This window comes from Elephas maximus, chromosome 2 (assembly GCF_024166365.1).
Source record: "Elephas maximus indicus isolate mEleMax1 chromosome 2, mEleMax1 primary haplotype, whole genome shotgun sequence".
NCBI classification, from domain to species: Eukaryota; Metazoa; Chordata; class Mammalia; order Proboscidea; family Elephantidae; genus Elephas; species Elephas maximus.
In genome coordinates, this window is record NC_064820.1 from 170079618 (window position 1) to 170095331 (window position 15714).

A 15714-nucleotide genomic window follows, 5' to 3' on the forward strand; every position below is an offset into this window, starting at 1 on the left:
ACAGAAAGAAACACTGCCTGGTCCTGTGCCATCCTCACAATCTTTGTTATGTTTGAGCCCATTATTGCAGTCACTGTGTCAATGAGGCTTACCCTAAGGAAGCTTAAAAATAAGCCTTGAATCAATCTAACTTACAAATACCTTAACTGCCTCCCGAAACAAAATTTATACTCTTCAAAGAAAGATAACAAAATGAACTCAACTATGTAACACTCGTAATATCTAGCATTCAATCAAAGAAACTGAAAAAATGTGATCCATAACTAAGGGGGAAAAAACTTAGTTAACAGAAGCAGACCCAGAAATGACAAGGATAAGAGACTGGAAAACATGAATATAATGAGGTGAGAAATAGAAGATATATAAAAAAAGAATGGAATTTCTGGAATTGAAAAGACACTATCTAATTTAAAAAGCCGTGGAGTAGATTTACCAGTATTAGACACAGCAGAGGATCAGTGGCAGTAAAAGCTATACGAATTGAAACAGAAAGACAAAAAAGGCCAAAAACAAACGAACAAAGCCTAAGTGGTCTGTGAAACAATATCAAGCCGTCTAAGATACATGCAAGTTGAGTACCAGGAGAAAAATAGTGGGGTACACAAAATTTTTTTTTAAATTATTTAAAGAAATAATGACTGAAATTTTTCAAATCTGATTAAAACGATAAAACCACAAATTAAGAAGTTCAACAAATCTCAAGCAGGACAAACACAAAGAAAGAGTGAAAAGCAATGATAAAGAGAAAATTGTAAAAGCACCCATAGAAAAAGACTCATTACATGCAGAGAAAGAAAGAAAAGAAAACTTCTGACTTCTCATCAAAAAGAATACAAGTTACAACACAATGGAATGACATTTTTAAAGTGCTAAAAGGAAAAAAAAAAACGCCAACCTAGAATTCTGTAAGAAAATACTCTTCAAAAATGAAAGCAAAATAACATTTTGGTCAAACTAAAGCTTAGAGAATTCACTGCCAACACATCTGCAGTAATAAGAACTATTAAAAGAAATTCTTAAAGTTGATGAAAATGATGCCAGATGACAACTTGGATCTACACAAAGGAATGAAGAGCACCAAAAATGGTAATAATATGAATAAACAAAAAAGACTTCCTGTCCCTTCTGCCCCCCCACCCCCTTTTTCACATTTCATGGGGCAGAAATGAGAAAAAGGCTTTTCCTTTTTGCTCCTAAAAGAAAATTGTTTAGACAGTAATCTGGCAAATTGTATCTAAATTTTATCTGTGAGTGCTCTATAACTCAGCAATTCCATGTTCAATATTTTCTACTAAAGAATGACACAAGGACATATGTGTAAGAATGTCAAATGCAGTGGTGTTCTTAATGGTAAAAAATGTATTTAAATACATTTAAAATATATCTATATAAATGGAATTGTCTGAAGTCATTAAAAAAAAGTTATGTTACAAAAAACATGGGAAGTATGATTCCAGTTGTGTGTGTGTGCATCCACAAAAATATCTGGAATAATATATAAAAACAAAAAATACCAAAACGTTATTTCTGGGTAGAATCAGAAGATTTTTCATTTACTTATTTATAGGCTTTTACTTTTTGTCAATTTTTTTCTACAATAAGCATTATTATTTTCCAAATCTGAAAAAAAATGCTATTTTCATTTTAAAAACAAAAAAAATCAGACATGGAATCCACTTTCCAGGCTTAGCTCTCTCTCTGTCTCTCTGTGCCTGCACAAATCCTGAGCCTCACTCTTTGCCAACATCCTTATGCCCTTCTACGTTTTTTATTCATGCTGTTTCCTTACCTCAAAATCCCTGCACCCTAGCTTCTCCATCTATCAAAACCATACCCGTTTTCAAGACTCAACTTAAACATTTTTCTTCACAAAGACAACTGCTTGGAGTTCCCACAGCCCTTTGCTTGAACCTCCACTACAACATTTAGTTTGACCTGATTTGTGCTCTGGTTAGTCCATAGGTGGTACAAATAGTTTAGCAAAAAGCTAGCAGCTGAAAGACTGGTGTTCAAGTCCACCCAGGGGAGCCTCAGAAGAAAGGCCTGGTGATATATTCCCAAAAATCAGCCACTGAAAACCCACAGGGTCACAACGAGTTGGAATTAATTCAAGGGCAACTGGTTTTGTGCTCTGGATAGTTCTTTCCTGAAGGGTTTTACCCACTAGATCCAAAATACCCTGAGGGTTGGTTCTGTGTCTAACTCATTTCAAAGTTCTCATATCACCAGGCTCTGTGCTTTGCCATGGTAGGTACTCTATTCTCTCACCTTATTTTCTTCATTTCACTTTATTGTTGAGATAAAGACCTTTTTGATTGTGTTCACTGCTATCTTCCCAGCACTTAAAACAGTGCCTGGCACTGGGTAGGCACTCAATAAATTTTTGTTGGAATTAACCTGTTAAGATTTCATTTAGAAAATACACTACCTTTGATTTCTGAAGCCAGAGACAATATATAACTACTTTAAGAAGGAAATGAGCATTTGATGCAAGCACAAGCATTAAACATGCTTTACTCTTCAACCTACTAATGTACTCACGTAGCATTTTCCCTCAGTTTTATAAACTGCAAAGGACTGTGGGACTCACAGCATAAAAGCAAAAAGATAGGCACTTGAAAGGTAAACCCTCAACAAATCCTTCTGTATAATACCAGTCTGAATCTTGACCCAGGCTATTTCTTCTTAGTCCCTCTATTACTGATCTTCTCTGTCATTAAAAAGTATATTCAGACGCCATCTTTGAATCACTCTACCTCCTGCCCCATTCCTGAAAGATAATAGAATGATTTCCCTGGAGGCCTCTGCTTACCTCAAGTTCTGTTCCACCTTCCCTCAGGAACTTGAGGAGATTTTGGAGAGGGGGCTTATTATCATAAGGCACTCCATTCTAATTCTGGAAGGTTCTCACTGTTAAACTCTTTATTGAACTAAAACCTAAGTCCTTGTAATTTCCACTAAGTGGTACTAGTTCTCTCCTCATCAGTCACAAAGAATAAACCTAAGCTCTCCCCCCTATGCCAGTCTTCAGATATGTGAAGAGAACTGGCATATTCCCCCAATCTCCCTTCCCCAGATTTCCCGATTTAACATTTACGGTACCTTCAAATTTCTCTCGTAAGAAATTAATTCTAGATATTTCGCTGGTATCTAGGTCACTCTTCAGGATTCACTCCACTTTTTCAATGCCTTTCTTAAAGCATGGCTCTGTATGGCGTATGTCTTTTAGGTATTGTGGAAGACACTGCTATTTACCTATTCGAGGCCCTTCTAATCTTCTTCTTCCTGCCTACTGAGTCCATCTCCAATATAGAGATTGCTGATAATGCTAAAACTCACTCTCTCAGCATCTCTTACTTCTATAGCATAAACATTAAATCCTGTTCTAGTTATTGAATCTGAAGACAAATATGCTACGAACTGCTGGGGAAAAATTTCCTCTATTTAAAGGGAGATGCATGAGAAGAAATGACACTTCCCAGTGACATACTTCTTGACTTTGAGCACAAGTGTATTAAAATACTACGGTGGAACTGAGGCAGTTATCTGGCAACTATGAAGAGATAGCAAACTAAATTGTACAGAAGCCAGCCAAGAACGCTAATACCAATGAGACACTAAGCTAACTCTAGAGCAACCTATCTCCGGAGCTCTTGTTACGTAAGAAAAATCAACTTTTTCATAGTCACATGTTCTATTACTTGTAACCAATCAACTCTCTCTTAGTTACTGCTGCTGTTGTTAGGTATCACGTAGTTCTGACTCATAGTGACCCTACGTACCACAGAACAAAACACTGCCTAGTCTGCACCATCCTCGCAATCATTGCTATGTTTGGGCCCATCGTGACAGCCACTGTGTCAAGTCATCTCGTTGAGGCCAAGCATGATGTCCCTCTCCAAGGACTGGTCCCTCCTAATACCACGTCCAAAGTACGTGAAACAAAGTCTCACCATCCTCGCTTCTAAGCAGCATTCTAGCTGTGCTTCCTCCACAACACATTTGTTCATTCTTCTGGCAGTCCATGGTATAGTCAATATTCTTCACCAACTACATAAGTCAAATGCATCAATTCTTCTTCAGTCTTCCTTCTTCATTGTCCAGCTTTCACATGCACATTAAGTGACTGAAAATATCATGGCTTGGGTCAGGCACACCTTCATCCTCAAGGTGACGTCTTTGCTTTTTAACACTTTAAAGAGGTTGTTTGCAGCAGATACGTCATTTGATTTCTTGACTGCTGCTTCCATGGGCATCGACTGTGGATCCAAGTAAAATGAAATCCTTAACAACTTCAATCTTTTCTCCATTTATCATGATGTTGCTTATTGGTCCAGCTGTGAGGACTTTTGTTTTCTTTATGTTGAGGTGTAATTCATACTGAAGGCTGTAGTCTTTAATTTTCATCAGTAAGTGCTTCAAGTGCTCTTCACTTGCACCAAGCAAGGTTCTGTCATCTGCATATCGCAGGTTGTTAATGAGTCTTCCTCCAATCCTGATGCTGTGTTCTTCTTCATATAATCCAGCTTCTTGGATTATCTGTTCAGCATACAGATTGAATAAGTATAGTGAAAAGATACAAACCTGACACACATCTTTCCAGATTTTAAACCATGCAGTATCACCTTGTTCTGTTTGAATGACTACCTCTCGGTCAATGTATAGGTTCCACATTAGCACAATTAAGTGTTCTGAATTCCCATCCTTTGCAATGTCATCCATAATTTTATGATCCATGCAGCTGAATGCCTTATCATAGTCAATAAAACACAGGTAAACATCTGTCTGGTATTCCCTGCTTTCAGCCAAGATCCATCTGATATCAGCAATGATACCCCTCATTCCATGCCCTCTTCTGAATCCAACTTGAATTTTTGGCAGTTCCCTGTCCATGTACTGCTGCAACCATTTTTGAATGATCTTCAGCAAAACTTCATTTGCATGTGATATTAATGATATTGTTCAATAATTTCCACATTCCGCTGGATCACCTTTCTATGGAATGGAGACAAATATGGATCTCTTCCAGTCACTTGGCCAGGTAGCTGTCTTCCAAATTTCGTGGCATAAACAAGTGGGTGCTTCCAGAATTGCATCCATTCGATGAAACGTCTCAATTGGTATTCCATCAACTCCTGGAGCCTTGTTTTTTGCCAATGCCTTCAGAGCAGCTTGAATTTTTTTCCTCCAGTACCATCAGTTCTTAATCATATGCTACTTCCTGAAATACCTGAACACTGACCAATTCTTTTTGGTACAGTGACTCTGTGTATTTCTTCCATCTTCTTTTGAAGCATTCTGCACTGTTTAACTTGTTGCCCATACAATCCTTTAATATTGCAACTCGAGGTTTGAATTTTTTCTTCAGTCCTTTCAGCTTGAGAAATACCGTGTGTGTTCTTCCTTTTTGGTTTTCTAACTCCAGCTCTTTGCACATTTCATTGTAACACTTTACTTTGTCTTCTCAAGCTACCCTTTGAAATCTTCTGCTCAGCTGTTTTACTTCATCATTCTTCCATCACTTTAGCTACTCTACGTTCAAAAGCAAGTTTCACAGTCACTTCTGACATCTGTTTTGGTCTTTTCTTTCTGATCTTTTTAATGACCTTTTGCTTTCTTCATGTATGTTATCCTTGAGGTCTTCCCACAACTCACCTGGTCTTCTGTCATTAGTGTTCCTGGTGTCAAATCTCTTCTTGAAATGGTCTCTAAATTAAGGTAGGATATGCTCAAGGTCGTACTTTGGCTCTCGTGGACCTGATTTAATTTTCTTCAGCTTCAACTTGAGCTTGCATATGAGCAATTGATGGTCTGTTTCACTATTGGCCCCTGGCCTTGTTCTAACAGATGATACTGAGTTTCTCCATCATCTCTTTCCACAGACATAGTCAATTTGATTCGTGTGTATGCTATCTGGCAAGATCCACGTGTATGGTCACCATTTATGTTGTTGAGAAAAGGTATTTTCAAAGAATAAATCATTGGTCTTGCAAAATTCTATCATGTAATCGCCAGGGTCATTTCTATCACCAAGGCCATATTTTCCAACTACTGATCCTTCTTCTTTATTTCCAACTTTTGCAATCCAATCACCAGTAATTATGAATGCATCTTGATTGTATATCTGATCAATTTCACACTGCAGAAGTTGGTAAAAAAAGAAAAAAATCTTCAATTTCTTAGTCTTTGGCATTGGTAGTTGGTGATTAAATTTGAATAGCAGTCATATTAACTGGTCTTCCTTCTAGGTGTATGCACATTATCCTGTCACTGACAGCACTGTACTCCAGGGTAGATCTTGAAATGTTCTTTTTGACAATGACTATGACACCATTCCTCTCCAATTTGTTATTCCCAACATAGTAGACCATATGACTGTCTGATTCAAAATGGTCAATACCAGTCCATTTCAGCTCACTAATGCCTAGGATCGATCTACAAGCACTCCATTTCATTTTTGACAACTTCCAATTTTCCTAGATTCATACTTTGTACTTTTCATGTTTTGATTACTAATGGATGTTTGTAGCTGTTTCTTTTCGAGTGGTACCACATCAGCAAATGAAGATCCCGAAAGCTTACTCCATTCACATCATTAAGGTCAACTCTAATTTGAAGAGACAGCTCTTTCCTAATGGTACTTTGAGTGCCTTCTAACCTAAGAGGCTCAACTTCCAGTACTATATCAGACAATGTTCCACTGTTATCCATAAGGTTTTTACTGGTCAATTTTTTCAGAAGTAGATTGTCAGGTTCTTCTTCCTATTCTGTCTTATTCTGGAAGCTCCCCTGAAACCTGTCCACCATAAGTGATCCTGCTGGTATTTGAAATACCAGTGGCATAGTGTCTCAGTCATCTAGTACAGCCAGAACAGAAATACCACAAGTGGATGGCTTTAACAAAGAGAAATTTATTCTCTCTCTGTCTAGTAGGTTATATGTCCTTAATCATGGCTTAATCAAGTTGATACATTTTTGGGGGGACATAATTCAATCCATGACACATAGCTTCTAGCATCACAGCAAACATGCAAGCCACCACAGTACGATAAACTGACAGATAAATGGTGGCATATTCTATTACTTGTAACCAATGTAGACTAATTGATGCAGGCATCAATAATAATGGTGTCCCAACTCACACAGATGCAGCCATGTTTGCCTAATATGACTTTATTCCCTGGCTCAGGAGTGGAACATGACCTAAGTTTTAAAACAAAAAGTTGCCACTGAGTCAATTTCAACTCAAGGCAGCCCTATGTGTATCAGAGTAAATTGTGTTCTATTGGGTTTTCAATGGCTGATTTTTCAGAAATAGCTCACCGTGACTTTCTCCCAGGCATCTCTGGGTGTACTCAAACCACCAACCTTTTGGTTAACAGCCAAGCATGTCAACCATTTGCTATATCCAGGGACTCTGACCCAAGTCTAGGTATAAGAGCTCGTCAAACATTAACTAGCGCCAGTTATTTCCACTTCAAAACTCCCAGGGAGAGGAGGAGATCAGCTTGGCTGATCTGTCCTGGGAATTTAAAAGTGGAACTAACTGGTGCTAGTTAGTCTCTTGGAGCCCTGGTGGCACAGTGGTTAAGAGCCATGGTTGCAAACCAAAAGGTCAAGTGTTTGAATCCACCAGCCACTCCTTGGAAACCCCATGGGGTAGTTCTACTCTGTCCTATAGGGTCGCTATGAGTCAGAATTGACTCAACAGCAATGGTTGTTTGTTTTGCTTTGTTAGTTAGTCTCTTATGGGCACTCATACCAGGACTCAATATAAAGCTAGAGTTGGGGAAAAAAGAGCGGGAAAGTCAGCCTGCTCAGAAAAATGATACAGATGAACAGAGAGAGGGGCACGAGTAGGGGACAAGGCCCCTGAGAGATGGAAAAAGTAAACCCAGGCCCTGAGAAGCATTTTATTTTCTGATGTCAGGCCCTCTTGATCCCTGATTCTAATCTTGCCCTTTATGGTTTAAGTTAGAGTAGGTTCCTGTTTGATCAAGGTAGACTTCCAGAAATGAACGTCACCTTAATAAAAATCCAAACACAAAAAAATACACCCCCAAAACCAATACATTAAAATATTTTCTTGTGCCCCAATAGTTTCAAATTCAACTAACTCTTATTAGGTTTTTACTCAATCGTGCCAGGCACATGGCCTTATTTATTTAATGTTTAAAACAGATGTAAAATGTCATCCCATTTCATAGATGAGGAAAGTAAAGCACAAAAACATGAATGGTTGAAGGACACAGTCCTCTAACTGGCAGTAAGGATTCCTAATCTTCTTTATCACCACAATCCCCTGATGATGCCCTGAATATCACAGATACTCAATAAATATATAGTGAAAAATGAGCTCAAATGTTCCATTTTGATACATAATTCTAGGTCTTAATATTTCTATATACTCACCTGATGCGTACTGGACTTGAGTTGAAATTTCACTGGGACTTGGGATTCCTAAGGAAGTCTCTGCCTTCTCAATGACATTTGAAATACCTTGTCCTAATGAGAAAAATGGCAACATTTTTATATCTGAATATTATTTGCTATTAGTCGCCTAAACTAATAAAAAATCAAACCTGCAGATTTTTAAAATCATTGTAACAACAAAAAACCAAACCAAACCCATTGCCATCAAGTTGATTCCAACTCATAGAGACCCTATAGAACAGAGCAGAACTGCCCCATAGGGTGTCCAAGGAGTACCTGGTGGATTCGAACTGCTGATCTTTTTTTGGTTAGCAGCTGTGGCTCTTAACCACTACGCCACCAGGGTTTCCCCATTATAACGACAAGAAGTGTTATTTTGAACCATATGTAACTAACCCTTAGGCTGTCAAACTGTCACCTTATAAAAAAACAATAAAACTGAGTCATGTTTTGTCATCACCCTAGTTTTACATTAACAATTCCTAGACTTCAGCTTTTTAATGAGGAAATGCTACAAACTCTAGTGACAGTATAAACCAGCCCACCATTGCTAATGCATCCTCAAACTACAAAGCCTTTGAGTAAGCAAGGAAGGAAGAGGAATTATTAACAAAATCATTTTTAACACAGATCTGGAACTAAATACACACAAAAATTAATAAAAAGACTAACAACCTTACCTACTGTGGCTACTGTAGCTGAGGCTGAGGACAGTAAGGACTTGCCCCAGCTGCCCCAGTAGCCCCATCCAGTCTGCGGTACCTCTTTGGAAACAGGCTCCTATTTTTTAGCAATAGACGGGCGGCGGGGGGAAGGAAATGGAAAAATTAGTAGAGAATCAGAGTGTATAAACATGGTGTCTAATTATTAGTCAAACGTATGGGTGAACAAATATTATTTGGCTAAAGAAATGTATTGCTTGACTGAGAGACATATGTTACCAGCATTTAAGTACCATGTAGCAAAGGCAGCTACTCATAAAGGCATCTATTAGAACTGAGAAAACTGTGTTTTATAATCATAAAGGGAAAGAAATACATGTAATACTGAATTAGCACTGATTCTAAATTCCCCAACATTTTTTGACCCCAATATTTTAATAGATACTCTACTTTGCCTGCAGCCTGTGATGCCTGTACAGGGAGAACTTCTGCAGCCTTAGGGTCATTGGAACACCTGGCCTCTGGTCTTTTCCGAGTGGAAGCTACAGGTCCTGATTTACTCCCTGGCTCAGTGCTTTGGTCAAAAGACTTAGAATTCTTTGCTGGCTCACAGTTCCCATCCCCAAGAATGGGGGTTACTTCAGTTGTCACTGGAGTCTCACTATCATCTTTATCCGACATGATTAGAACATCGCCTGGTAAAAAAAATGCCAAAGAAAAAATGTATTTGTATAGGCTTTTTTGTCATGAGTCATGCTTTTAAACTTTTTTGAGATTATCATAGATTCACATGCAGATATAATAATACAGAGACAAGCCGTATACCCTTCACATAGTTTTCCCAATAGTAGTATCTTATATGCCATACCACAACCAGAAATTGACAATGATATAATCCAACAACCTTACTCAGGTTTCACCAGTTTTACATACACTCAAGTTTGTGTGTGTGAATGCGATATATGCACGTACGTATTTAGTTCTATGCAATTTTGTCACATGTATAGATTCATGTAACCATCACCACAGACAAGATACAGTTCAATCACAGGATGTCTCATGTTACTCTCTGAGCCACAGCCACCTCCCATCCTTTTCCTCAACCCACAGCAACCACTGATTTGTTCTCTATCTCTGTAATGTTGTCTCTTCAAAAATGTTATATAAATAGAACCATATAGTAAATAACCTTTTGAGATTGACTTTTTTGAATCAGTACAACTCCCTCAAGATCTATCCAAGTTGTTGCATGTATCAATATGTCCTTCCTTTTCATTGCTGAGTACTATTCCATGGTATGGATGTATAACAGTTTATTTACCAATTGACGGATATCTGAGCTGTTTTCAGTTGGAGGCTATTACAAATAAAACAGCTAGGAACATTCATGTACAGGTTTTTGTGTGAACAAAGCTTCCATTTCTCTAGGATAAACACTTAAGAGTGCAATTGCTGGGTCACATGGTAAGTACATGTATAGTTTTGTAAGGAACTGCAACACTCGCACTCTCCCAGAGCGGCTGTAACCCTTTACATTCCCACCAGCAACACATGAATGATCAAGTTTCTCTGTATTCTGGCCAGTATTTGATGTTAACATTTTTTATCTGAGCCATTATAATACATATGTAGTGATATATCATTGTGGTTTTAACTCACAGCTCTCTAATGGTTCATGATGCTGAACATTTTTTCATGTGCTTCTTTGCCATCTATATATCCTCTTCAGAGAAGTATCAATAATCTCTTTTACTCATTTTTTAATGGGTTGTTTGGTTTTTTTACTGTTGAGTTTCAAGAGCTCTTTATATATTTTAGATACAAGTCCTTTGTCAGATACATGGTTTGCAAATATTTTCTCCTAGTCTGTAGCTTCATGCTCTTCACAACGTCTTCCACAGACCAAAAGCTTTTCACTTTGATGTGGTCCAATTTATCAATTTTTTCTTTTATTAATTTTGCTTTAAGTCTTTTTAATCAAGACAATATACAATATATGGGAAGTCAGCACCACTTGACCCAGGCAAAGCCACAGAAGCTTCCTAGACACATTCAAACACTTTGAGGGACCGAGTTACTGGGGTTGAGGGCTAGGGACCATGGTCTCAGGGAACATCTAGGTTAATTGGCATAGCAGAGTTCATAATGAAAATGTTCTGCATCCTACTTTGATGAGTGGCATCTGGGGTCTTAAGAGCTTGCGAGTGGCCATCTAAGATTCCTCTATTGGTCCCATCCATCCAGAGCAAAGGAGAAGGAAGAAAACCAAAGACACAAGGAAAATATTAGCCCAAAGGCCTAATGGTCCACCATGAACCACAGTGTCCACCAGCCTGACCCCCAGAAGAACTAGATGGTGCTTGGTTACCACTACCAACCACTCTCACAGGCATCACAATGGAGGGCCCGGGGCAGAGTGCGAGAAAAATGTAGAACAAGATACACATTCACTAAAAAAAGACCAGACTTACCAGTCTGAAAGATACCGGAGGGGCCCCCGAGACTATGGCCCCCTGACACCCTAACTCAGATATGAAGCCACTCCCAAAGTTCACCTTTCAGCCAAAGATTAGACAGGCATATAAAACAAACAATAATACATGTGAGGAACATGCTCTTGATTCAGTCAAGTATACGAGACCAAATGGGCAACACCCGCCCAAAAGCAAAAAGAAAGGGACAGGAAAACTGGATGAACAGACACGAGAAACCAGGGGTGGAAAGGAGGACAGTGTTGACATATTGCAGGGATTGCAACCAATGTCACAAAACAATTTGTGTATAAATTTTTGAATGAGAAATTAATTTGCACTGTAAAAGTTCACCAAAACCACATTAAAGCTAAAAAAAAAAAAAACTTGTTAATCATTAATCATTCCTCCCTGGTGGTGCAGTGGTTAAGCATTCAGCTGCTAACCCAAAGGTTAATGGTTCAAACTCACGAGTGACTCTGTAGAATAAAGATGTGGTGAGTTGCTTCAGTAAAGATTAACCAGCCTTGGAAACCCTATGGGGCAGTTCTATTATGTCCTGTAAAGTCACTATGAGTGAGAATCGACTAGATGGCAACAGGTTTGGTTTGGTTTGGTTTTTCACTTCAATTTTTCAAAAAGACAAGATTAGGAAATTTAAGGCATCAGATAAGATTTAAGTCAAATAGCTTCTGAAGAGCAAGGGTAACCAATTCAATTCCTTCCAGAAGTATAGTTCTTTAATACATTAAAGTCGAAATACTATTGGTGTTTCTGCACAGAGCAGACACTGGTTTCCAGGATAATCCAATTATCACCAAAGGAGAAATAAATATATCTCACACATACACACATATTCACACACACATACACACACCAAGGACTTAGGTATATATAAACACACACATATGTTTCAAACTCTATATCTACTATGTGCAAGGCACTATACAAATCTAAGCAGAAATGAGACCTAATCCATGCCATCGAAGTATTTCTAACATACTGGAAAACAGACATATTAACAATTAAGGCAGTCTGGAAGAGGCATTATAATTGAAGTATGCATAAATTGCTGGAACAACATATAGGAAAGAGAAGTCAGAATGAAATCCATTGCCATCAAGTAGGTTTTGATTCATAGCGACCCTATAGGACAGAGTAGAACTGCCCCATACGGTTTCCTAGGTTATAATCTTTACAGAAGCAGACTGCACATCTTTCTTCCACGGAACACCCGGGGTGTTCAAAGCGCCAGCCTTTCGGTTAGCAGCTGACCCATCAACCACTGAGCCAGTTAGAATCAGGGAATAAGATTCATAGACAGAGTACAATGAAACCTGTGAGGGCCGGAACTCAAAGAGGCTACCTTGTTTTTCCAGGTCTCCCAAGTTTTCTGCCTTTGACAGGGTGCAGTCTTACCATTTTCCTGTCACTCTCTATTAGTGGAAAATATTTTAGTTTTTCTTCTCTGACAGGTTTCTGCCTTACACAGTTTCTGGCTTTCACGGGTTTTACTGTATATGAAATAAGCCTAGAGCAGTGGTCACAAATTAGGAATCTGAATGCCGAATCCAGGCAACAGGTGTTTTTATTTGGCTTACACTATACTTAAAGGTCTTTAAAAAATTAGTTGCTAACATTTAAAAATCAGATTTCATGTACAAATAAAGACCTGGCAACACTAGGCCCATAGCTGACTTGGTAATAACTAAACCAGTTGCCATGGAGTCGATTTTGATACATGGCAACCCCACATGCGTCAGAGTAGAATTGTACTCCATAGGGCTTTCAATGGCTGTGATCTTTCAGAAGCAGATCACAAGGATTTTCCTCTGAGGTGCTGCCAGGTGGATTCAAACCACCAACCTTTCAGTTAGTAGCCCAGTGCTTAACTCTTCACACTGCCCACAGACTCCTGGTAATAACTACCCGTTGCTGTCGAGTTGATTCCAACTCCTAGCAACCTTATAGGGCAGAGCAGAACTGCCCCATAGGATTTCCAAAGCTATAATGTTTATGGGAGCAGACTACCACGTCATTTTCCAGCGAAGCAGCTGGTGGGTTCAAATCGCCAACCTTTCAGTTAGGAGTCGAGCGCTTAACCACTGTGCCCTAGCAGGGCTCCTTGTCTGGTAATAACTAAACCAAAACCAAACCTAGCTGGTGCCAAATAGCTGCTAGGCCCTTTAACAGGGGCAGCGCTCGTCATTTCCCCACAATCTGCACCCAAATCCATTTCTCTCTTTTAGTAAGCTGATTAGTCTCTGTGAGGAGCCCTGGTGGTACAAATTGTTAAGTGCTGGGCTGCTAACCAAAAGCTTGGTGGTTTCGACCTACCCACCAGCTCCCTGGGAGAAAGATGAAGCAGTCTGCTTCCATAAAGATTACAGCCAAGAAAACCCTATGGGGCAGTTCTACTCTGTAACATGGGTCACTATGAGTCAAAATCAACTTTAAGGCACCCAACAACAATTAGCATCTGTGGGCACCTGAGTTTGTTAAGCAATCTGCCTTTAAGGGTACACAGGATTTTGACAGATGAAGACGACAAGGAGAGAATTCAAGAGTGTGGAGAGAATTCAAGAGTGTGGAAAGAGCACATGGGAAGGCTCAAAGATTTTAAGTGTGACAGTATGGGATACAGACAGATAACAAGAAGTTAGTATTGCAGGGAGAAGGATGGTGGGGAGGCAACAGGCTAGAAATGAAAACAACATGGGGCCTAGACCATATGGGTATATGACATACTGGTACTTACATTACACATCCCTAAAGCACATAGAGAAAAACAATCCAGGTACAACCACCCATAGACATATAAACCAGCTCTGAAATACTCATTTATTAACTCGCGTGCCAACATTTTTTGAGTACTTACTATGTACGAAGCTCTGGAAATAGAGAACTAATTTAAGACACAATTTCTGCCACTCTCACTCCAAATGCCTATCAACAGAAAAGACTACACAGTTCTCCCACAAAGATCAATGAATGTTTTGTGGAGTTGAATAAATACGGTATTTAAAAAAAAAAAAAAAAAAAACTTTTTACTCTCCTTATGCTCTCTCCAGGTTATGATATACAACACATGATATACACATAATTCATATAATTTTATAAAATACTAGAAGGACACACACCAAAACGTTGAATATTGGTTATCTGTACTCTGTGCAACAAAGATTTAATGAGCATCTAGGGTGTGTCAGATGCTGAGCTAGGCCAGAACAGAATATTTTGTGGTGACGGCTGTTTAGGTTCTCATTACCATCACCATCGTTATTAGAATGGCTGTACCATCCTTGTCCTCAAGGGACTTATAAGCTAGGAGGAATGACAAAACACACACACACACACACACACACGGAAATGCCTGTATTTGATGTTTTTTATAACTTTCCGATTTCCTCTAGTAAGCATGTGTCATTTTCATAAGTGAGGAGAAAGATGCAGGCAACTGGAACATTAAAAGTAAAACTAAATGGCTGAGTGATATTTTTAAAAAGTAAAAATGCACACACTTCCAGCTGCAGTGACCAAAATGGAAGCTGGCATAACTTAGTGGCTAAGAGTGGCTCTGAAGTTAGACTTTCTTAACAACCCTGTACTGCAGTGATTGCGGGAAAGTTAGTTTACCCATTTGCATGTTTCCTCGTCCGTAAAACTGAGATATCTGACTGGCATATAACCTGCTCATGTTTGTGATGGTGTTTGTTTATATTACCACTGTCAGCAATATCGTTATCTTACTATCTCATGGTCTCTAGGCCGGCAAATACGCGCTCTCACTTCTTCCCACTTACAAAAACAAGAATCAAAAGAGAGACCAGACGTAAACATGCGCGAGTAACTAAGTTTTCTGACCCTGACAATGACGAAAATTCCTCACACAAACGTAGCGCGGCAATAACCAAAGCGCTTTCAGAGCCTCCTCATCCAGATGTGAGACGCCCGAGGCCCACTCCCAGGCCGCCTCCGGCCTCTCCCCCGGTGTCCTCGGCTGACGGAGCCGGCCCGGGACCACCACGCCTCTCCTCCCTTCTCCCAGGAAGCCCCGCACCCAGTAAGCCTCCATCCTCACCGTCGCAGCCACAGCCGCCGCGCCTCGCCTACTGTCCCGGAAGTACTCCGTCCGCGCAGACGCAGCC

At 39.4% G+C, this 15714-nt stretch overlaps 1 protein-coding gene across 1 annotated transcript in view; it reads right to left on the minus strand.

Moving 5' to 3' along the window:
- The window catches only part of FAM114A2 (family with sequence similarity 114 member A2), a 41100-nt gene extending 25416 nt beyond the window's left edge, over nucleotides 1-15684 (minus strand). The window contains exons 1-4 of the mRNA XM_049874165.1: nucleotides 15648-15684; nucleotides 9546-9790; nucleotides 9114-9213; nucleotides 8413-8505 (exon numbers count right to left, since the gene is read on the minus strand). Coding sequence (XP_049730122.1) covers nucleotides 8413-8505; nucleotides 9114-9213; nucleotides 9546-9776 — 424 coding nt within the window. The 5' untranslated portion in view covers nucleotides 9777-9790; nucleotides 15648-15684. The remainder of the gene's footprint in view (nucleotides 1-8412; nucleotides 8506-9113; nucleotides 9214-9545; nucleotides 9791-15647) is intronic.
- Between the last annotated feature and the right edge of the window lie 30 nt (nucleotides 15685-15714).